General features: G+C 35.8%; 1 protein-coding gene across 1 annotated transcript; it reads left to right on the top strand.

The window, feature by feature from the left end:
- The first annotated feature begins 292 nt into the window (after nt 1-292).
- On the top strand, nt 293-18,198 carry MNDA (myeloid cell nuclear differentiation antigen). Its single transcript, XM_003258675.3, has 7 exons — nt 293-510; nt 10,837-11,121; nt 11,984-12,120; nt 12,660-12,827; nt 14,280-14,696; nt 16,418-16,606; nt 17,881-18,198. The coding sequence occupies exons 2-7, from the start codon at nt 10,857-10,859 to the stop codon at nt 17,926-17,928; spliced, it is 1,224 nt and encodes a 407-aa protein (XP_003258723.2). The 5' UTR covers nt 293-510; nt 10,837-10,856; the 3' UTR covers nt 17,929-18,198.
- The last annotated feature ends 6,557 nt before the right edge of the window (nt 18,199-24,755 follow it).

The following is a 24,755-nucleotide window of genomic DNA, read 5'->3' as shown; positions in this document are numbered from 1 at the left end:
CCTTTCCCAATTTATGTTACAGATCCTTATTCAAGGGGCTACCGGTTTCTAATGACCTATATGTAAGTTAGCTTTATAAGGAAGTTCTGAGTTTGAAACTCCTTTCAGCAAGTATTTGTAAGTCAAAAAAGCAAAGAAGAAGCACCATTTGCTGTCATTTCTCCTTGTGACTGAGATTACTTTTTACAAAGAGGAACTGACCACTTTCTCTGACATCTGAAATAGAAAGCTACAAAGGCTGATAGGCGTGGCCTCAAAATTGTTTCATGATTATATAACTTCTTTCTAGTTAGGAATTAGGACAGTGTGAGAAGCCCATCTACAATCAAGATTTAGAGTGGCTCTAACAAGTGCCATTTTTCCTTGTTAGCTTTCATTTCTCAGCCCTTTACAAGATTAAAATAGTCTGCAGTTTAATCTCTCCAAAGCTTTACGGACAGTGATTCTGTCCTAAACAAGACAGTGACTCCAGGATTTCTGAAGACTATTGTGGAAGAAGTATCCGTTAAGGTGAGATTCCTGGAAAGTTCTTTAGCGAAAGATCTAGGTATCTAGTTGGTAACCACACCATCTCAGTGGAGAATAATTGCCTGAGACCAGAAGTGTTGTTATCAATCATATTCAGAAAAGTAAGAACTGAATCCTTTACCTGTGTAGGTAGCAAATGGATATCTTTTATTCTACCACAATTGGAGTATGAACCAAAAAAATGTATTTTGTCTACAGCAAGTTTTAAAAATTAATTCTTGGGTGTCTTTTCGCATAAATTGATATTTAGAGGAGATACTTGGTTTTCTTGGCTAGAGGATGACTAGAAGCTTGGTGACTGGATTTGGGCCTAAGTTAAAAGACAAGACAGTCACGTGAGAAAATTATTATGAAGTAATATTTAGTAAAAAATAAACCAGGGCATAAATATTATATGATTTTATCTCTATTTTAAAGAGCATAGACATGTGCACACATTAATTTCTCAATTTTACAAGCGTTTACTCAAAAATAATCTTTACATTTTCATGAAACAGTATCATTTTATGCTTCATTTTACAAGTGTAAGAAGAAATAATTCTCTTTTTCAAGTGGTCTATGCTTTACTCAGTCATAGATAACATTTTTTGTGGCAAGGTATAATGAAAAGACAGGGAGAATCAATTATATATTACCTACTTTGGGATACATTTTTTCTTTTTTATGGCTTAGTACATAATGAATGTTTTCTAATTACTTCATGAGTATTTGAGAAGAGTTTATAAATGTTGGATTCCAAATTCTATTTAAGTAAGATAAAGCTTCTTAAGTAAGCTTGTTAATTTTGTTTGAAAAATCTAAATCTAAATCTAAGCTATTTTTTACCTTGTTCTTTCAGTAACTGAGAGAGAGATGTGGTGAAACCTCCAACTCTAATAGTGATTTTGTTAATTTCTCATTGTAGTTCTTTTGACTTCTACCATATATTTTTACACAGAATATGTATATCTAAGTATATATGTTGTGTGTTTTTAGAGAGAAGAAAAAAATTCTATATGCTACTTTATAAAGTAATAACAGATTATATTTATAATTTAAATTATTATATCTTTTTACAGGTTGCATACTTTACCATTATGTGGTGAAACTATGTGCTGATACTTATTGACTAAAGCCTATTTTAAGCTACACTATTTTTCCTAAAAAGTCTTTCTTTAAGTTAGAGTTTGAAGAACATAACTTTTTCCAGCTGTTTCTCAAACTTAAGTGACCTTTTGCTTTATTTGTATTTTGTCAACAACATATAACTGGATTTATTTTTAATCCAAATTGAAAATTTTTCCTCTTAGTTGATGAGTTTAGTCCAGATATGCACATTCTATAAAGGTATATATTTTAACTTGGTTTTGCCATCTTACTTTGTTTCAATGTGTAGCACTTATTCTGTGCTTTCTTCTTCTCCTTTCTTGTCAAGTTTCTTGTTTTTAAAAAATCTATATTCTCCTTAAAGACAAGCCCCTTAGCAAACTCTCACATCTTCTGGTCCCCCAAACATACAACTTCACCTGTAAGAGTATGTTCATATAGTTCCTGTTTTCTTTTCTTTGACTCTGGCTTTACTTATTTTTAAGATAGTAAAAACACTAATTAAAGTATTTGCTTGATCTTACTTCCCTTTTGGCCTTCGACATTTCTTAGATTTATTTTTTTTCATAATGAGTAGTTCTTCACAAAGAGCTGTGGGTATGGATATTTTCATTGCCAAGCTTCTGAAAGCTTTGAATATAATAATTGTTTTCTTTTAATTGTGTTAAGAAACATGTAATGTAAAATGTGTCATCTTAATCAGCTTCAAGTGTACAGTTCAGTAGTATTAAATACATTCATATTGTTGTGCAACCAACCTCCAGAATGCCTTTGCATCTTGCAAAACTAAAACTCTAACCGTTAACCAACAATTTCACCATTCCCCTTTCCTCCAGAGTTTGGCAAACATCATTCTACCTTCTTTCCCTATAAATTTAAAAACTCTAACTCTTCATATATGTTTAGTCATACAGTATGTGTGTGCTTTTTGTGACTGGCTTTTTTCATTTCATGTTCTCAAAGTTCATTCATGTTGTATTGTATTGTGTGTCAGAATATTCTTTCTTCCTAGGGTAGAATAACATTCCATTTTATGTATTTACCATAAAATATGTAAGAAACCATATTTCTTTTTATTCATTCATCCATTGAAGGAACTTGTACTACTTTCACATTTTTCTGTTGTGATTAATGCTGTAATGAACATATATGTACATACATTTATTTGAGATCACACTTTCACTTATTTTGGGAATATATCTAGAAGTAAAATTACTGAATCATATGGTAATTTTATTTTTAAGAGTAAGAATCATATTTTTTTCATAGCATCGGAACCATTTTACATTCCTACCAATGATGTACAAGGTTTCACTTTTCTACTCATTCTCACCAACACTGGTTATTTTCTGTTGTTAATTTTTTTGACAGTACCAAAAAACATCATGCTAGGAGCTCTGATGTTTTGTGCATGTATGTTTTTAATTGTTATATCTCATTGTGGTTTTTATGGGTTTGATCTGTATTTTTCTAAAGATCATTGCCATTGAGCATACTCATATGTACTTATTGGCCATTTGTATAGCACCTTTGAAGAAATGTCTATTCAAGTCCTTTATCAATTTTTACCACAGTGTTTGGATTCTGTTGTTGGGAGTTGATTTGTAGGAGTTTGCTGTATATTCTGGATATAAAGCACTCATCAAATACATAAAGTGTAAATATTTTCTCTCATTCTCTAGGTTCCCTTTTTTACTCTGTTAATTGTGTCTTTGATGTATATAAAAATTAAATGTTGTTGTAATCTGATTTATCTATTTTATTGTTGTTGTTGCCTGTGCTATCGGTGTCATGTCCAAGAAATCCATTGCCAAATCCAGTGTCATGGAGCCTTTCCCCTTTGTTTTATTCTGAGAGTTTCATAGTTTTAATTCCTACATTTAGATATTTGACATACTTTGAGTTACATTTTGTATATGATGTAGGTAAGGGTTCAACTTTTTGTATACAGATATTTGTTGCCCAACAGCATTTTTGAAAAGACTGTTCTTTCTGATTAAATGGCCTTGGCGTCCATGTCAAAAATCAATAAGCCATATCTTTTAGGGTTTATTTCTATGCTATCTATCATATTCCATTGTTCTTTATGTCTGTCTTTATGCCAGTACCACACTGTTTTGATTATTGTGTCTTTATAAAAAGTTTTGAAAGCAGGAAGTCTGAAACCTCCATGTTCTTCTTTTTTAAGATTAAAAAAGGCTATTTAAAGTACCTTTAAATTCTACATGAATTTTAAGACAAATTTTTGTGTTCATGTAAAAAACACTTCTGGGATTTTGCATTACAGATTACATTGCAAATTGCATTGCATTTGCAGTTCCTTGGGTATTGACACCTTAACAGTATTAAGTCTTCTAACCCCTGGACACAGATGCCTTCCCATGTACATTTGTGCCTTCTTTAATTCCTTCAAAGTGTTGTATAATTTACCTCCTTGATTAAGTTTACGCCTAAGTGTTTTACTACTTTAAGCTATTGTATACAGAAAAAGAATTGTTTCCTTAATTTCCTTTTTGTTCATTGTTAGTGTATAAAAACACAACTGATTTGTGTGTGTTGCCTTTGATTCCTGTAACTTTGCTGGATTTGTTTATCAATTCTAAGTATTTACATAGAATCTTTGGGACTTTCCACATATAAGATCATATCACCAGTAAAGAGAGATAATTTAACTTTTTTTCTTTCTTATTTGGATATTTTATATTTTCTGTTTCTTGCCTATTTTTGGGGGGTGGGTGAGTGTTAAACTTTCAGTACTATCTCAAACCAAAGTGAACAAAAAAATCATCCTTGTCTTTTTCCTGATCTTTCAGGAGCAAGAGAAATGTTTTCAGTCTCTTACCATTGGGAATAATGTTAGCTATGGTATTTTTGTATATAGACTTTACTATGTTTAAGTAATTTTCTCCTATTCTTAGTTTACTGAGTGTTTCTAACATGAAAGGCTATTTAATTTTGTCAAATACTTTATTTATTTTTTACATCAATTGAGATGATCATGTTTTTTTTTTTTTGTCTTTCATTCTGGTAATGTGGTGTATTACCTTAATTGATTTTTACAAGTGAAAAATGAGCATCTGTGTATTTTTCCTCATCTTTCAGGAATAAGAGAAATGTTTTCAGTCTTTTACCATTAAGAGTGTTAATTGATTGTTGTATGGTGAGCCATCATTGCGTTCCAGGGATTAACCCTAAATGGTCTTGATGCATAAATAAATTTAATGTGCTATATAATTATGTTTGCTAGTATTTTGTAAAAAAAAATTGCATCAACATGCATAAGGGATATTGTTTAGAAAATTTTATTTTCCTAGTGCCTCTGTCTGGCGTTGCATTAGAGTAATGCTGAGTCATACAATGAGTTTGGAAGTGTTCCCTCCTTTTCAAATTTTGAAAGACTTTGAGGGATTTTGGTCTTAATTCTTCTTTAAATATTTGTTAGAATTTACCAGTGAAACCATTTAGTCTGGACTTTTCTTTATTGAGAGGTTTTTGACTTCTGATTCAGTCTCCTGACTAGTTCATAATGACTGTTTGGATTCTCTGTCTCTTTAGGATTCAAAATTTGCTGGTTGTATTTTTCTAATAATTTACCCATTTATCCATTTCATTTAGGTTATCCCACTTATTGATGTACAATTGTTCAAAGTATTCTCTTTATTTCTGTGAAATCTGTTGTAATGTTCTCTTTTTAGTTTCTGATTTTATTATTTGAGTCTCCTTCCTTTTCTTCTATGTCAATTCAGTTAAAGTTCTGTCAGTATTATTCACATTTTCAGAAAACCAACTCTTGTTTTTATTGATTTTCTTTATTATTTTTCTTATCTCAATTTTACCTCTAATTTTTCTTTTTTCCTTCCTTTTGATGGCTTTGGGTTATTTTGTTCTACTTTTTTAAGTTCCTTATGGTGCAAAGTGAGATTATTGATTTGAGAGTCTTCTTTGTAAATGTAGTTGTTTAAATCTATAAATTACCCTCATCACCATATTCTTTGCATTTAATGAAATGATATGTTGTGTTTCTATGTAATTTCTCTAAATATGGATTTAAATTTGACTTGTGATTCTTTGTACATGTCTCATTGTTTGTGTTGTTTATTTTCACAGGGTCATGAATTTTCTAGTTTTCCTTCTGTTGATTCCTACTTTTATTCCATTATGATAAAAAATATACTCTGTATGATTTCAAACATTTAACATTTATTAACACTTGTTTGGTGTCCTAATTTGTGGTGTATTTTGGGACAATGTTCCATATGTTCATGTGAAAAATGTGTATTCTACTGTTGTTGGCTTTACTGTTTTGGATATATCTGTTAGATATAATTGGTCTATAAGTGGTCTATAATGTTTTTCAATATTTATTTTTTCCTAATTTTCTTCTGTTCTACCTATTATTGAAAGTGAAACATTAAAGTCTCTTACTATTACTTTAGAGTTGTCTATTTCTCCCTTCAATTCTGTAAATGTTTCATATATTAGGAGCTCTGATGTTTTGTGCATGTATGTTTCTAATTGTCATATCTTCTAGGTGAACTGGCCTTTTTAACACTATGTAATATTCTTCATCTCTTATAACGCTTTTTGACTGTTATTTTTATTTTATCTGATACTAGTATAGCAAACTCTGCTCTCTTATTTAATATTTCAATGGAATATGTCTTTTATTCCTTCACTTTCTATCTTTGTCCTTAGATCTCTAAAATGAGCCTCTTGTATGCAACATATAGTTGGATCCCCTGTTTTTAAATTCATTGTGATATATATATGTATATAATTTTAATATGCTTTTTGATTAGTAAGTTTAAGCCATTTACATTTGAACTAATTATTGATAAGGAAGAACTTAGAACTTATTGTTGCCATATTTTATTTGTTTTCTGTATGTCTTAATAGGTTTTTGTCTCTTGGTGACTTCTTTTTGTTGATTTTTTTCTGTAGTGAAACATTTTTATGTTCTTCTATTCCTTTGTGTACATCCTACAGATATCTTTGTGGTCATCATCAGGTTGAATATGATATTCTAAAGTTATAGCAATCTATTTTTAACTAATAACAACTTCAATCATATGCAAAATGTTTACTCCTTTACAGCTCCCCAACACAGATTTTATGTTAATATTACAAATTGCATTTATATAATATGTACCAATTAACATTGATTTATAAATTGTTTTGCTTTCACATTTTAAAACCTATAAAATAATAAAAAATGATTACAAATCAAAATAGCAAAAGTCATGTTTTATATTTATGTATATATTTACCTTTCATGAAGAACTTATATTTTTGTATGAGTTTGAGTTACTGTCTAGCGTCCTTGTTTTTCAGCTTGAAGAAATCTCTTTAGTATTTCTTTTAGGGTAGATATAGTGGTAATGAAACCCTTCAGCTTATGTTTATCTGGGAATGTCTTAATTTCTCTCATTTATGAGTAGCAGGTTTCCCAGATATAGCATTTTTGATGGACAGACTTCTCTTTAAACACTTGAAATGTGTTGTCCCACTACCTTCTGGTCTACAAAGTATTTGCTGACAAAGGTGCTCATAATCCTATTGAAGATTTCTTGGATATAATGAGTTGCCTTTTTCTTGCTGCTTTTTAAATGATTTTCTTTTTGTCTTTGAGTGTTGGTAATTTGATAATAATGTGTCATAGCGTAAGTTTCTTTGAGTTTATCATAGTTGCAGCTTGTTCAGTTTCTTATACCTGTACATTTTTTCTTTTCTCAAATTTGGAAAGTTTTCAGTCCTTATTTACTCAAATAATTTTGTTATTCCTTTCTCTTTTCCATCACCTTTTCAGACTTACATAATGCATATATTGTCCCACTTGATGATGTACTACAAGTCCTTTATAAGTTCTGTTCACTTTCCTTTATATCTTTTAAAAAAGTTTGTTCCTCAGCCTTGATAATTACACACGTCCTGTCTTCAAGCTAACTGATTCTTCTGCTTATTGGTGTGGGCTGAGGAACTCCTCTAGTGGATTTTACAATGCATTCAATGTGTTTTTCAGCTTCAGAATTTATGGGATTTTTTTTTCTGGTAATTTCTATTTTTTGTATATTCTCAATTTTTGTTAATCATTTTCCTGATTTTATTTAATTGTCTGTACCTATTTTCCTTTAACTCTTTGATCATATTTAAGAGTGCTGTTTTAGTCTTTGACAAGAAAGTCCAAGGGCTATGTTTCTTTAGAGAAAGTTTGTGGAGATTCTTTTTTTTCTTTACAATTGACCATGTTTATCTGTTTCTTTGTATACCTTTTGTTGAAAACCGGACATTTGTAAAAACAGCCCCCTCACAACCATTGTTAACTGGCACCATTCAGGGGAGGACTTTCACTCTTCAGCTAAGTATGAAATATAAACGTTCTCTGAGGCCTACATGGACTTGTGTCTTGCCTGGGCTTATGTGTATGCATTTTTTGTAATTCTCTCATATACACACTGCTTTTAAGCCATAATTTCCCTAAAAGCCACACCTGCCTCTTTTCATGACCTTAGATGTTCTACTGTATTCCTCTATCAAAAATCTCTTGCCTTCTGGCATCCAGGGAGTAGCAGATCCCATGAAGCTCTCACAAGCTGGAGCACCCACCGCTACTTTTTGCAGCCTCAAATCTGACATTTAAACTATGCCACCATTTCCATCAATGCTCCAAGTCATGTGAAGGAGATACTAGTCCCTCAAGGAACCTCCAGAGAAGCTATAATGCTGCAAAGCAGTTCCACACTTTTCCTTCTATTACAAAGGAAGAATGAGGAATTAGAAGTTTCCTCCTGATCATGTCACACGATTCAAGGGAGAAAGTTAAACAGGGACAAAGAAAAACACCTAGAAGTTTTCCACTATTTTGAATGTGGCTTAATCTTGGTTTGGAATTTCCTTTGTTGCAACCATTTCTTAACAGCTGAAAACATTAGTTTGGTTCATAAATTGTTCTTTATTTGGTGTTTCCATGGTGTAATGAAAGTCTGGAACTTCCTCATCTGCAATCTTGCTAATGTCACTCTCAGTAAGTAAGAGAACAATTTTTTAAACCATAACGTTCAAATAACATTTTTACCAGATACAAAATTTTAGTTTGAAAAATATTTTTGCTTGAAAACTGATTCACAGCACTTCACCTGAAACTCCTGGGACAACTCTGATTTTTAATTCATTTTTTTAGGGGGAATTTTAGAAAGACTAGTTAATGCATACATTGTATGCATTAAGAAAGACTACTTAATGCATACATTGTATGTAGGCACTGCAAGTGTCCCAGTAGAGGTAATATCAACATCCTAATATCAAATGCATTAAGAGTTCTTCAACAAATCATGTCACTATTCACATTAAAGTGAGATGAATAAGAAGATTAAAAATAGCCACGCTGCTATGAAGAAATATCTGAGACTGGGTAATTTATAAAGAAAAGAGATGTAATTGACTCACAGTTCCGCACGGCTGGGGAGTCCTAAGGAAACTTACAATCATGATGGAAGGCACCTCTTCACAGGGTGGCAGGAGAGAGAATGAGTGCTAGCAGGGGAAATGCCTGATGTTTATAAAACCATAGATCTCATGAGAACTCGCTCACTATCACAAGATGATATTTCAAGATGAGATTTGGGTTGGGACATAGCCAAACCATATCAGCCACGTATTACTTCACATTATATTTCTAATTTGCAAGATGATTTTGCTACCACACTTCCCTGCTAACTCTCATCCCTTCCTAAGCCCCCAAACCCCACAAACCTTTTCATCCTTCTGTTTCTTCTCAGGTTTTAAAATTGCAGACATATAACTATGTAAAAATTACTTTCTTAACCTGCTGCAGACTGTTCAGTCAGATTATTTAATCTTTGTAGGTGTTCTACTCAGTATTTCTGGAAGATTTTATCATTTTGCTTTTAATATTCTTTGGCTTTACTGTATGTGTCCACGTGTGAAATTTTTCTTTATTTGATAGGTTTGAACACAGGAACACTCATGTTCTCCCAAAAGAGAACAATTTACAGCCCTAAGAATTTGGACACTCTAATTATATAAAAGTTGCACAAACACATGGTTACCAACCTAAAGGAACACCCATAAATTTAAACAGAAAATTGGAATATACATTAGGAACTGAATGCCCTTAGGTAGTACACAAGGGGTTAAAGAGGCACACATAAGTGAGAGTGCGAACACAACAGCTCCCAGAAGATAAAGCCTCAATTAAGCATTAAAAACTCTAAGGAAGTATTCAGAGGAAGAAAAGTGGGAATGCTTTCCCAGGTAGCAGGAAGGGAATTAACAGTAAGAAGACCTGAAAAAGAAAGACATATTGTATATTTCTAGAGCATAGGATATAAGAAATTCAAAAGTAACAGACACACACAAAAAGAGAGATACAGTTTATTCAAGGCCTTTCAAGTCATGCTGAGTAGAAATCTATACCAATAAAAATCAAAACTCATTGAAGGATTTCAGGAAAAAGAGTCGTGTCTTTATCCATAAAGAAACCTACTTGGTTGTCTGACAGAAACCTTTAGTAAAAGTAAGACTAGTTGGAGGTAAATAATTGACTGTAAAAAACAAATGTGCAAAAAATAAATGCTGCAATTCCACACTACAGAGCAGATAGGAGGACAGCAAAATGACAATTTTATAGATGCATAGGACACAGAGAACAAGTCCTAAGCCCCAGGGAGACAAAATGCTAATGAGAGCTGATTAGGGAGAGCCAAGAAGGACTCGAGTCCATTCCACAACTCAGAACTGTAGTGCTGTGGCAGAAGGTAATTCACATAAGGTGGGTGGCTGCAGCCCATTTATACTTAGGCCACTTTGGTCATAGTGAGTATGGGAAGAGTCAGGAGCCAAGAGGTAGGCATTGAGGGATAGGCTTAGGCACCAATAAAATATCAAAAGAGGAACCACGGATTTTGACACCACGAAACCCATACTATAAACACTGCAACAATTGCCTGTTTCCAAACATCATTTCACCACATACACCTCTGACCCAACTTATCAACATTAAAAGGGAAGAACTTCACTGAACCTCCTAATAAAGCAAGTCTTGATCCATTGTTCACAGTGACACATCTGGTAACTTAGTCCCTTTTTCTTATATGCATCCAGGGACAACATTTTGGCCTGGGACACTCACTCACAAAAGCATATCTCATTTTTTAAAATTGTCTGCATAAATGTGTAATGTTGTGTGTCATTTTTACTTTATAGGCCAAGCTGTAACTTCAGAAATGGTGAATGAATACAAGAGAATTCTTTTGCTGAAAGGATTTGAGCTCATGGATGATTATCATTTTACAACAATTAAGTCCTTACTGGCCTGTGATTTAGGACTAACTACAAAAATGCAAGAAGAATACAACAGAATTAAGATTTCAGATTTGATGGAAAAAAAGTTCCAAGGCATTGCCTGCCTAGACAAACTAATAGAACTGGCCAAAGATATGCCATCACTTAAAAACCTTGTTAATAATCTTCGAAAAGAGAAGTCAAAAGGTAATAGGGAAAACCTTGCACATAGTTACTCTGCCTTGAGTCTCCCCAGTCTTGAGTAGAACCCCACCTTGGTCATAGCTGGTACATCCCTTTCCCAATTTATAACTCAGCAGTCATGGGAATGTTGGCACCTCAGAGACTGACCAGTTGGCAATTTAGAACATTCTGTTTCATATAAAAGAGATTGATATATTTAGAAGAATGTATTTGGGGTAAGGATAAAAAACCAAAGACAGGGATTTACGAGAGGGTGAGTGTTTCAGTAAATTAGAAATGTCAGAAAATGAAAAAAAAAAGCTACTTTTAAAAATGTATTTTATTTGAAATATTTATATTTAACCAGTTTATGCAGCAAATAGTTCTATTAAGAGATGTGTAGAATTTTTCCGCTTAATAAATCACTGTTCTTTTTTTTAATTCAAAAGCCAGTATTAGCACTTTGCCACATTAGAATTCAGATCATATTTCCTTTCAGTTCATATTTCTGTCATTTGAACACATATTGAACAGAACATGACCAACCTGTCAGCATCATGAAAGCCTTAGATATTTAAAAGAAATGGTAGGAGAACAAGACTGAGAAAGGGTTGACTGAGGCACATGGAGTTCACAGGACAGGAAGCATGTTCTCACTGCAAAGGGGAAGAGTGAGTAAAGCACTGAGGAGAATGAGACAGTGCCTACGCCGACCATGCTACTGTTGGCCTCCTAGCAGCCAGGCTGGGTTCATGCAGTAGAGGTAACAGGAAATCCGAACTCTCATGCAGGAGCTGACAGCAGGTAATATTGAAACTGCTTCAGCTGTCTTAGATAAGCTATTCCAGTCTAGGCCTATTATGCCCTTTTTCTTTTCTTTTGTCAGTGGCTAAGAAAATGAAAACACAAGAAAAAGCTCCAATGAAAAAAATAAACCAAAAAGAAGTGGGTCTTGCGGCACCTGCATCCACCGCAAGAAACACACAGACATCGGAAGCAAGAAAGAGGATTCCTGTAGCTCAGGTAAGCTTGAGAAAGAGGAGCAGGACTGAAGGCTCATAGAAGATACTCTGCTATGGCACGTGGCTCTTCACTAATATCTCAACACAGCTTAGATTTACCAAATTAGTAATTACGGATCACCTCTGTGATGAGTGAAGAGTTAGGCATCATAAAAAGGTGATAAAAAATTTCCGTGACATAAATATATTAGTATCTCCATTATAAAAATGGGGTAATAATCATATTTGATATACATCTTGCCCATCCTTACACAAATCTAGATTTTCTCATTCCAAGTCCAGTGCTCTTCTCATCACACCACAGTGGTGATAACAGTAATGCATCTGTTGAAATCATCCATCTCCTTTTTAGTGCAACAATCTATGCCCAATATTATCTATTGTCCATATCTTCAAGTGACAGGTTGTAATTCCCTGGGGTTTCCAAGGACACCCCATCCAACGTAAATAGAACTTACTATGTTGTAATGAAAAAATGAAAACTTGCTCTGCTTCTTTTAATAATAAACCCCATTAACAGGAAAATTAAACTGCTTTCAGAAAAGAAAAACTCCGAACAAAGAAAAGACTGAAGCCAAAAGGAATAAGGTGTCCCAGGAGCAGAGTAAGCCCCCAGGTCCCTCAGGAGCCAGCACAGCTGCAGCCATGGATCATCCCCCACTACCCCAGACCTCATCATCAACTCCATCCAACACTTCATTTACTCAGGTACACTCTTCCTGGTCCTCTTCTCCATTTTTTTTAACCCAGTCACAGTGCATTCCACTGTTACTATTATTACTCTCATGCATAACTCTTCATATTACTGATTTGCTGTTGGAAAACTGTTTTCCATATTATGATAACTTGTTTACATTGGTGAGAAGCCACATGCAAGGAAAGTCCAATTACCTACAGGTAATCACTGTGTGTAAAACACCAGGACAGACCACTAAGCATTTCCGGTCTGTGCAGGTAAGTAGCCTGGCTCCTAGTACCAGTACATACAAGCCCATGGCTCATCTTTGCTCTCCACACTTCCTATTACAGATCTGCCAACGTTCTCTTCGAAAAGTATTCTGCTGCAACTCAAATAGGCCAGGCCACTGTGGGGAGAGGACATAAGCAATAAACAAACTGGTCGTTTTTTCGTTGTTGTTAGCACTCTAGCCACTGTGAAATGCTGTGTATACACAGTCAAGGACATAGCTGTCACCAGAAATCCTCTACCTGAGACTACTTACATGCCAGCCAGGCCAAGTCTTTCCACTTGTAAAAGCACTGTTTCTTGGGAAGAAACAAACGAGTTGGGCCCTCAAAATGGTAGAGTACACTAGTGATCATTAGAATTTCTAATGAATGTTTGATCGTTAGATAATCTAATGATGTTTGAGGCTTCTGGTTGGCATGGTTCTTCATTTTTAATGCTATCCAAGCTGTTTTCACTTTGTTGATTGTCTTTGATAATTTAAGTAGGTAGGGGTGATATTTGGATTTGTTATTATATTCTAATCTTTCTTTAAAGTTTCTTCACAACAATGTTTTCATCATCTACTACTCCAGATTGTTCATGCAGAAGATCATGCTTTGCTTCAGGAAGATTATTCTGAGTCAATGAGGGTGATTTAATTTCCAAGCCTGTTGTCTGCTACCTTAGACTTTCACTAGCTAAACTTTACCAGCTCATGTGCCTTTCCTTTCTGTTCAGCAATCCCTGTCTAGCCCAGCCCCCAGCTCCAAATATCTGTGAAAGTTGTTGGGTCGAAAGCTCTGCAGAGTCACTTCTGCAGAGTGACTTTGTATTCCTGCTCAAAGTTTTTGTTGCTGTTGTTTGTTTGTTTGTTTGTTTTTGAGATGGAGTCTCACTCTATCGCCCAGGCTGGAGTGCAGTGGTGTGATCTGGGCTCACTGCAAGCTCTGCCTCCCGGGTTCATGCCATTCTCCTGCCTTAGCTTCCCAAGTAGCTGGGACTACAGGCGCCCACCACCATGCCCGGCGAGTTTTTTTGTATTTTTAGTAGAGATGGGGGTTTCACTGTGTTAGCCAGGATGGTCTCAATCTTCTGACCTCATGATCCACCCGCCTCGGCCTCCCAAAGTGCTAGGATTACAGGCGTGAGCCACTGCGCCCGGCCTCCTGCTCAAAGTTTTAAGTTTATTTTCTTGTGTCTGCCCAACACAGAATCAGGAAACCCAGGCCCAACGTCAGGTGGATGTGAGAAGAAATGTTCCCCAAAAGGACCCAGTGACAGTGGTGGTACTGAAAGCAACAGCGCCATTTAAATACGAGTCCCCAGAAAATGGGGAAAGCAGAATGTTTCATGCTACAGTGGCCAGTAAGACTCAATATTTCCATGTGAAAGTCTTCGACATCAACTTGAAAGACAAATTCGTAAGGAAGAAGGTCATTACGATATCTAATTACTCTGAATGTGAAGGAGTAATGGAAATAAAGGAAGCATCATCTGTGTCTGACTTTAATCAAAATTTTGAGGTCCCAAAAACAATTATCCAAATAGCAAATAAAACTGCCAAGATCAATCAACTTTACAAGCAAGCATCTGGAACAATGGTGTATGGGTTGTTTATGTTACAAAAGGTAATCCCTTAATTTTCTTTTAATTTTCTCTACCATTACCTGGAACTAAATGTCTTAATTTGCCAGACTTACTGTCTGAATATTGGAACACAAGAATTTATATTGACTAGAGATAGTGATGAAGTTGTCCCACAAAATAGGAAATAGGACTAAGTGACCTATTAACTTTCTTATGCCAAAATAAATGTAGGGGCTTTGAAAAAGTTGGTAAGAAATATTGGCAGTAATGATCTGTTGTCAGCCACAATGAACTAGGACAATACAGGGTCCAAATCAATGGGAGCAAGCTAATAACATCATCTCTTTCAGCTCCATCCCAATGAGCACTGATAATTTTACTTTGAGTTTTGATACATTTATTTTAAATAATGAATTGTGCTACCAAGGTTGAATTCTGGTTGTGACATATACTTGGAGTAATAAGTGGATTGGCCGGTATGCTCATAAATGCAAATACATTCAACAGCTATCCATACAATCTAAACATTTGTGCTTAGATCAGTTGCTCTTCTATCTTATTTATTTATTCAGTTATTTATGAAGATAGCGTTGAACAACTGAGAAATAGTGAATTCCATGATACTTAGAGGATAAGGCAATCTCGTCATATTATTTACAAAAAAAAATAATTACAAGGCACAGAGTTTTATTGATATGTCCATGTCTAAATTCAAGATGCTAGTTAGGATAATGCATTCCGTTCCTTTCTCCACTCTAAAACATTACACATTTCTATGAACTCAACTAACATTTTATATGATTGACTGCTTTATGACCCTATATACATGTCTTCCAAGATAGCCCCTTAAATTTACCTCCACATTTTCTCACACTCTCTTTAAGAGATCTTGCTTATAAATGCAATTACAGAATTGATGAGTAATAGCTTAAGTATGTGAGACACTACAGAGTATGAATAGAGGGAGTTAGGTCAATGGGGACAAGATATTGGAAAAGAATAAGTAATGAGGAAGGCTGAGAAAGAATGAATGATTGTGTTATAGAAGTTTTTTCCTTTAAAATTTCTAATAATCCAAAGTAACTCAGGAGTGGAAAACCAAATATTCTATGTTCTCACTTATAAGGGGGAGCTAAGCTATGAGTACACAAAGGCATACAGAGTGATATAATAAACTTTCAAGACTCAGAAGGGGGAGGCTGGGAGGGAGGTGAGGGATACAAAACTATATGTTGGGTACAATGTACACTACTTGGGTGATGGCTGCCCTAAAATCTCAGAATTCCCACTATATAATTAATCCATGTAACCCAAAGACATTTGTACCCCAAAAGCTATTGAAATTTTAAAAAATTAAAATAATAATAAAGTGAAATTCCTCATAATCTACTGAATGAATAATTGTAGAAAGCATACATTTGTTTTTCCACAGGACCATGAACCAAGAAGTTCTATAGGAATTTTTGATTCCTCTATATCTAGGTGCTTTATTTACTCTCAGCTGATCTTAAGGTGGTAGCAGGAGAAAAAGAGGGAAATATTAATTGTTGTATAATTGCAGAAAGAAAAATACCTTGAGCAGGAAAAAAAAAATGCTGGATAATAAAAGATGGAGCCTGTGAGATGGCAGGCCAAGCTACATGTATGATCTGTACCTGTCATTCCTGTCATGCATATTGCATTAACTGTGTCATGAGACTATTTCTCATGTATATTATACTAACAATCCTCTCAGAAACAGGATGTTAATCTTCTTTTGCAGAAAAGTGTACACAAGAAGAACACAATCTATGAAATACAGGATAATACAGGATCCATGGATGTAGTGGGGAGTGGAAAATGGCACAATATCAAGTGTGAGAAAGGAGATAAACTTCGACTCTTCTGCTTTCAACTGAGAACAGTTGACCGCAAGCTGAAACTGGTGTGTGGAAGTCACAGCTTCATCAAGGTGGGAACTGGATAGAGGAGAATGAGTTTGCTAAAGAGGCAAATAATTTTGCTTAGGCTTTGGGAACACCAGATTCCTCATGTATTACTCAGAGAGTCCAGCGGGTGGAAGGAGAAACTAACAATGCCCTTGCATTTGTAACTGGAAGATTTTCAAAAGGATATTAAGGTAAAGGCATTCATACAGCTCTAGAAAGGATATAATACTAGTGTTAATTGATTTAAACATGTATCTAGGGGCAGGGAACATAGGGCTCAAGAGCAAGGGCTTTAAATAAGACAGATCTGATTTGAATCCTGGATTTAAGAAGCACTAGTTGGCTGATATTGGGGAAATAGTTTCATTGGTCCTCTAAAATAATGGAAGTCTCCACTTCATTGGGATGGTTTAAACATTCAGACAATGCATACATATTAATTATCTCACAGCCTGGCACATCATAATAAACTGATCTGTGGTAGATAGCTTTTTTTTTTGGAAGGTAAAGATATTGGAGGGACTTTTCGGCAAAGGAAATGATACATGAAAATTCCAAAAGTGTGACACAGTGTAATGAGTTCTGTACAACTGAAATTCAGTAGATGCAGAAGACTGTGGGACCCAAAGATTAAACAAAAGGGACTACTGAGGCCCAAAGATAAAAAAGAAATAGAAGTGTGGCTTTTTCAAAAGTAAATTAATGGGAACTTTATTGTTGAAAATACATGAAAAATTGAAACAAAATTATGCAGGAGAATGCCTGATCACTTTGACATTTTAGCAAAAAATATTCCGGTGTCTATCTATGGAGTTGCATTACAGAGCAATTAGGCTTGGGGCAGAGATATCTATTAGAAGTAGTGTGCTGGATTCACTCATATCCTTACTGAAGAGAGCTTATTGTTGGAAATTTAGGAATTGTATGCACTGCTTGTTAAACATGTGGTAGTCTGAAATCAGCCATGTGAAAATATGTATGCCACCAGACTCTGCAAATGTTACAAATCAAAACTTCTAAAAAAAATTGGGCAGTTGGTTAACCAGGATACCACAGTAGTTTATTTCAAAAATCTATTCAGGAAGGAAAAAGACAAACAGAGATTAGTTAATGGGGGGAAAATGAGTTTTTTGAAGGTAGACCTTCATAACTTTGTGACTAATGAGCTTTCATAGGGGATAAGGATAATAATGTAGCCAATGGGAAGAAAAGATATGGCAGGTGAAAGGAGAACTATAAGCAGAGCTTCATTTCAATATCTAGGGTCTCATTATGTCTTTCTTATCTCTCTTTAAAGGTCATCAGGGCCAAGAAAAACAAGGAAGGACCAATGAATGTTAATTGAAATATGAAAGCTGAAATGCAACAAACAACTTCCGCTTTAAACAATTAAGTTGATAATAACTGTGATTTTGTAAATTTCAGTAATTCATTTAAATGATGGTTTCAGTAGATATATTCTAGCATATTAAGAGCTTTTATATCTGAGTGATAGATTAGTTTGCTTTCTGGAATAAAATTTTCTTCTTATACTCTTCTATATTTTTTTAGATATTACATTTTGCATTTATGACATTCACAAGCTAAAAAATAAAATACCTTTTTTTGAAGGACATTATTTTCCTAAAGCCTTGTCTATGTTCTCTTAAGATCAGTAGTGAGCTGTTTGAGTCTGAGTACTTTGTGCACTGTGAAGCACATTCTAGAGATGGGGAGAGACACATGGGACCTTATCCACATTGGAGTCTATATTGTGGTCTTCAGAGGATAAGGCCCCAGTAAAGGCTGTGACTAAATGTATGTAGCCCATGCTTAAATGAACAAACACTGTGGCCTAGGGAAGTAGTAGATCTAGAGGAAAGGATTCCTTTATGCAATTATGTCCTCCAGAAGGAGGCCGTTGGGGTAATTGGTTTCTCTGAAGGGGACAACAATGGTGATTTGCATAAAGGTACCAATATATGCAAGATGCTTTCCCCTCCTTATTTGGTGTGGATTATCATATCCATCATATTCCATTTTTCTGACTTGTAGATACATCTACATATGTATTCAAAATCAGAGCAACTAAAAACATAAAACAAACATTGACGCATCTGAGGGGAGAAATATACAGCAATGTAATTGTAAGAGACTTTAGTATTCACAATAATGAAGAGATTATCCAGGCAGTTATTCAATAAGAAAATAGCAGACATCAACAACTCAATACACCAATGGACCTAACAGATATAAACAGAACATTCTACACAACACCATCAAAATACACATTTGCCTCAAGTACGCATGGAGCATTGTCCACATGTCACATTCTAGGTCACAAAACAAGTCTTAATGAATTCCAGAAGAATAAAATTATAACAAGCATGTTTTCTGATTATTATAGAATTAACCTAGATATAAATAACAAATAAACAACTGGAAAACTGACATATATGTGAAAATTTAAAAACATGCTTCTGTATAGCCAATGGATCAAAGAAGAAATTAAAAGGGCAATTAAAAAAATGAGACAAATGAAAATGAAAGCACAATATACTAAAATGTATGAGATACAGCAAAAGGAGTTCTAAGAGGAAAATTTACAGTTATAAGCACTTACCTTAAAAAAGAAAGCTCTCGAGTAAACAACAAAGTGCCTCAGGGAACTGAAAAAAAGAAAAACAAATTAAGGCCAAAGCTACAAAGACTGAATTAAGAAGAAACAGAACACCCCAAAAAAAACAAATGACAAACAAGGAGATTAAATCACTCATCAAGAAATTTCCAACAGCAACGACAAAAAAGGCAAAAACCTGATCACATCACAGGTGAATTCTACCAAACATTTATGGAATAATTGACTCCAATTTTTCACAAATTATTTCAAAAACATCAAAGAGGAAGGAACACTTTCACACTCTTTTTATATGACGTCAACAACGCCCTGATAGCAAAGGCTACACAAGAACACTACAAGAAAAAAATATATATAGGCCAATATACTTTATGAGCATAGGTGAAAAAATCCTCAATACTAGGAAACCAAATACAACAGCACATTAAGGGGATTATACACTATGATAAAGTAGGATCTATCCTTGAGATATAAGAATCAGTCAACATATGAAAATCAGTCAATCTGATACATGATGTATGTTAGCAGAATGAAGGACAAGAAACATATAATCATCTCAATCAGTGCAAAAAAAGCATTTGACAAAATTCAACATCCTTTCATGATAAAACTTATCGACAAATTAGATAAAGAAGTAACGTACCTCAACACAATAAAGGCCAATTATCACAAGTGCATAGTTAACATCACACTCAATGATAAAAAGTTGAAAATGTTTCCTCTAAAATTAGGAACAAGACAAGGATGCCCATTCTTACCACTTCTATTCAGCATAGTAATAGAAGTCCTAGACAAAGCAATCAGGCAAGAGAGAGAAGTAAAGGCATCTGAATAAGAAAAGAAGAATTCAAATTATCTCTCTTTGCTGATGATATGATTCTATACTTAGAAAATTCTAGAGATGGCCAGGTGGAGCCAAGATGGCCAAATAGGAACAGCTCCAGTCTACAGCCCCCAGCGTGAGCGACACAGAAGACGGGTGATTTCTGCATTTCCATCTGAGGTACCGGGTTCATCTCACTAGGGAGTGCCAAACAGTGGGTGCAGGACAGTCGGTGCAGCGCACCCTGTGCAAGCCGAAGCAGGGTGAGGCATTGCCTCACCTGGGAAGTGCAAAGGCTCAGGGAGTTCCCTTTCCTAGTCAAAGAAAGGGGTAACAGATGGCACCTGGAAAATCAGGTCACTCCCACCCTAATACTGCACTTTTCCAACTGGCTTAAAAAAAGGCACACCAGGAGATTATATCACCCATCTGGCTCAGAGGGTCCTATGCCCACGGAGTCTCGCTGATTGCTAGTACAGCAGTCTGAGATTAAACTGCAAGGCGGCAGCGAGGCTGGGGGAGGGGCGCCTGCCATTGCCCAGGCTTGTTGAAGTAAACAAAGCAGCCAGGAAGATAGAACTGGGTGGAGCCCACAACAGCTCAAGAAGGCCTGCCTGCCTCTGTAGGCTCCACCTGTGGGGGCAGGGCGCAGACAAACAAAAAGTTAGCAGGAGCCTCTGCAGTCTTAAATGTCTCTGTCTGACAGCTTTGAAGAGAGTAGTGGTTCTCCCAGCACGCAGCTGGAGATCTGAGAATGGGCAGACTGCCTCCTAAAGTGGGTTCCTGACACCCGAGCAGCCTAACAGGGAGGCACCTCCCAGTAGGGAAAGACTGACACCTCACTCGGCCAGGTACTCCTCTGAGACAAAACTTCCAGAGGAACAATCAGACAGCTGAATTTGTGGTCTCATGAAAATCTGCTCTTCTGCAGCCACCGCTGCTGACACCCAGCCAAACAGGGTCTGGAGTGGACCTCTAGCAAACTCCAACAGACCTGCAGCTGAGGGTCCTGTCTGGTAGAAGGAAAACTAAAAAACAGAAAGGATACCCACACCAAAAACCAATCTGTACATCACCATCATCAAAGACCAAAAGTAGACAAAACTACAAAGATGGGGAGAAAACAGAGCAGAAAAACTGGAAACTCTAAAAAGCAGACCATCTCTCCTCCTCCAAAGGAATGCAGTTCCTCACCAGCAACGGAACAAAGCTGGACGGAGAATGACTTTGACTAGTTGGGAGAAGAAGGCTTCAGATGATCAAACTACTCTGAGCTACAGGAGGAAATTCAAACCAATGGCAAAGAAGTTAAAAACTTTGAAAAAAAAATAGATGAATGTATAACTAAGATAACCAATGCAGAGAAGGGCTTAAAGGAGCTGCTGGAGCTGAAAGTCAAGTTTCGAGAACTGTGTGAAGGTTGCAGAAGTCTCGGTAGCCAATGCAATCAACTGGAAATAAGGGTATCAGCGATGGAAGATGAAATTAATGAAATGAAGTGAGAAGGGAAGTTTAGAGAAAAAAGAACAAAAAGAAACGAACAAAGCCTCCAAGAAATATGGGACTATGTGAAAAGACCAAACCTATGTCTGAATGGTGTACCTGAAAGTGATGGGAAGAATGGAACCAAGTTGGAAAACACTCTACAACATATTATCCAGGAGAACTTCCCCAATCTAGCAAGGCAGGCCAACATTCAGATTCAGGAAATACAAAGAACACCACAAAGATACTCCTCAAGAAGAGCAACCCCAAGACACATAATTGTCAGATTCACCAAAGTTGAAATGAAGGAAAAAATGTTAAGGGCAGCCAGAGAGAAAGGTCAGGTTACTCACAAAGGGATGCCCATCAGACTAACAGCTGATCTCTCAGCAGAAATTCTACAAGCCAGAAGAGAGTGGGGGCTGATATTCAACATTCTTAAAGAAAAGAATTTTCAACCCAGAATTTCATATCCAGCCAAACTATGCTTCATACATGAAGGAGAAATAAAATACTTTACAGACAAGCAAATGCTGAGAGATTTTGTCACCAGCAGGCGTGTCCTAAAAGAGCTCCTGAAGGAAGCACTAAACATGGAAAGGAACAACCGGTACCAGCCCATGCAAAAACATGCCACACTGTAAAGACCATCAAGGCTAGGAAGAAACTGCATCAACTAACGAGCAAAATAACCAACTAACATCACAATGACAGGATCATATTCACACATAACAATATTAACCTTAAATGTAAATGGGCTAAATGCTCCAATTAAAAGACACAGACTGGCAAATTGGATAAGGAGTCAAGACCCATCAGGGTGCTGTATTCAGGAAACCCATCTCATCTGCAGAGACACACATAGACTCAGAATAAAGGGATGGAGGAAGATCTATCAAGCAAATGGAAAACAAAAAAAGGCAGGAGTTGCAATCCTAGTCTCTGATAAAATAGACTTTAAGCCAACAAAGATCAAAGGAGACAAAGAAGGCCATTACATAATGGTAAAGGGATCAATTCAACAAGAAGAGCTAACTATCCTAAATATATATGCACCCAACACGGGAGCACCCAGATTCATAAAGCAAGTCCTGAGTGACCTACAAAGAGACTTAGACTCCCACACAATAATAATGGGAGATTTTAACACCACACTCTCAACATTAGACAGATCGACGAGACAGAAAGTTAACAAAGATAGCCAGAAATTGAACTCAGCTCTGCACCAAGCAGACCTAATAGACATCTACAGAACTCTCCACCCCAAATCAACAGATTATACATTCTTTTCAGCACCACACCACACCTATTCCAAAATTGACCACATAGTTGGAAGTAAAGCTCTCCACAGCAAATGTAAAAGAACAGAAATTATAACAAACTGTCTCTCAGACCACACTGCAATCAAACTAGAACTCAGGATTAAGAAACTCACTAAAACTCACTCAACCATCAACTACATGGAAAGAAAAAAAAAAAAAAAAAAAAAAAAAAAAAAAAAAAAAACTGAACAATGTTCCTGAATGACTACTGGGTACATAATGAAATGAAGGCAGAAATAAAGATGTTCTTTGAAACCAACGAGAACAAAGACACAACATACCAGAATCTCTGGGACACATTCAAAGCAGTGTGTAGAGGGAAATTTATAGCACTAAATGCCCACAAGAGAAAGCAGGAAAGATCCAAAATTGACACCCTAACATCACAATTAAAAGAACTAGAAAAGCAAGAGCAAACACATTCAAAAGCTAGCAGAAGGCAAGAAATAACTAAAATCAGAGCAGAACTGAAGGAAATAGAGACACAAAAAACCCTTCAAAAAATTGATGAATCCAGGAGCTGGTTTTTTGAAAAGATCAACAAAATTGATAGACCACTAGCAAGACTAATAAAGAAGAAAAGAGAGAAGAATCAAATAGACACAATAAAAAATGAAAAAGGGGATATCACCACCCATCCCACAGAAATACAAACTACCATCAGAGAATATTACAAACACCTCTATGCAAATAAACTAGAAAATCTAGAAGAAATGGATAAATTCCTCGACAAATACACCCTCCCAAGACTAAACCAGGAAGAAGTTGAATCTCTGAATAGACCACTAACAGGCTCTGAAATTGTGGCAATAATCAATAGTTTACCAACCAAAAAGAGTCCAGGACCTGATGGATTCACAGCTGAATTCTACCAGAGGTATAAGGAGGAACTGGTACCATTCCTTCTGAAATTATTCAAATTGATAGAAAAAGAGGGAATCCTCCCTAACACATTTTATGAGGCCAGCATCATCCTGATACCAAAGCCTGGCAGAGACACAACCAAAAAAGAGAATTTCAGACCAATATCCTTGATGAACATTGATGCAAAAGTCCTCAATAAAATACTGGCAAACCGAATCCAGCAGCACATCAAAAAGCTTATACACCATGATCAAGTGGGCTTCATCCCTGGGATGCAAGGCTGGTTCAACATATGCAAATCAATAAATGTAATCCAGCATATAAACAGAACCAAAGACAAAAACCACATGATTATCTCAATAGTTGCAGAAAAGGCCTTTGACAAAATTCGACAACGCTTCATGCTAAAAACTCTCAATAAATTAGGTATTGATGGGATGTATCTCAAAATAATAAGAGCTATCTATGACAAACCCACAGCCAATATCGTACTGAATGGGCAAAAACTGGAAGCATTCCCTTTGAAAACTGGCACAAGACAGGGATGCCCTCTCTCACCACTCCTATTCAACATAGTGTTGGAAGTTCTGGCCAGGGCAATCAGGCAGGAGAAGGAAATAAAGGGTATTCAATTAGGAAAAGAGGAAGATGACAGATTGTATATCTAGAAAACCCCATTGTCTCAGCCCAAAATCTCCTTAAGCTGATAAGCAACTTCAGCAAAGTCTCAGGATACAAAATCAAGGTACAAAAATCACAAGCATTCTTATACACCAATCACAGACAAACAGAGAGCCAAATCATGAGCGAACTCCCATTCACAATTGCTTCAAAGAGAATAAAATACCTAGGAATCCAACTTACAAGGGACGTGAAGGACCTCTTCAAAGAGAACTACAAACCGCTGCTCAATGAAATACAAGAGGATACAAACAAATGGAAGAATATTCCATGCTCATGAGTTGGAAGAATCAATATCGTGAAGATGACCATACTGCCCAAGGTAATTTATAGATTCAATGCCATCCCCATCAAGCTACCAACGACTTTCTTCACAGAAT

This window comes from Nomascus leucogenys, chromosome 12, assembly GCF_006542625.1.
Source record: "Nomascus leucogenys isolate Asia chromosome 12, Asia_NLE_v1, whole genome shotgun sequence".
Classification (NCBI taxonomy): Eukaryota; Metazoa; Chordata; class Mammalia; order Primates; family Hylobatidae; genus Nomascus; species Nomascus leucogenys.
The sequence above is the reverse complement of the archived record's forward strand: the minus strand, read 5'-3'. Positions and strand labels throughout refer to the sequence as shown.

Coding starts and splice junctions, on each gene's coding strand:
- MNDA (XM_003258675.3), top strand. CDS start 10,857: ATGGTGAATGAATACAAGAGAATTCTTTTGCTGAAAGGATTTGAGCTC. Junction 12,828..14,279: donor CCAACACTTCATTTACTCAG/GTACACTCTTCC, acceptor TGCCCAACACAG/AATCAGGAAACCCAGGCCCA. Junction 16,607..17,880: donor GAAGTCACAGCTTCATCAAG/GTGGGAACTGGA, acceptor CTCTCTTTAAAG/GTCATCAGGGCCAAGAAAAA.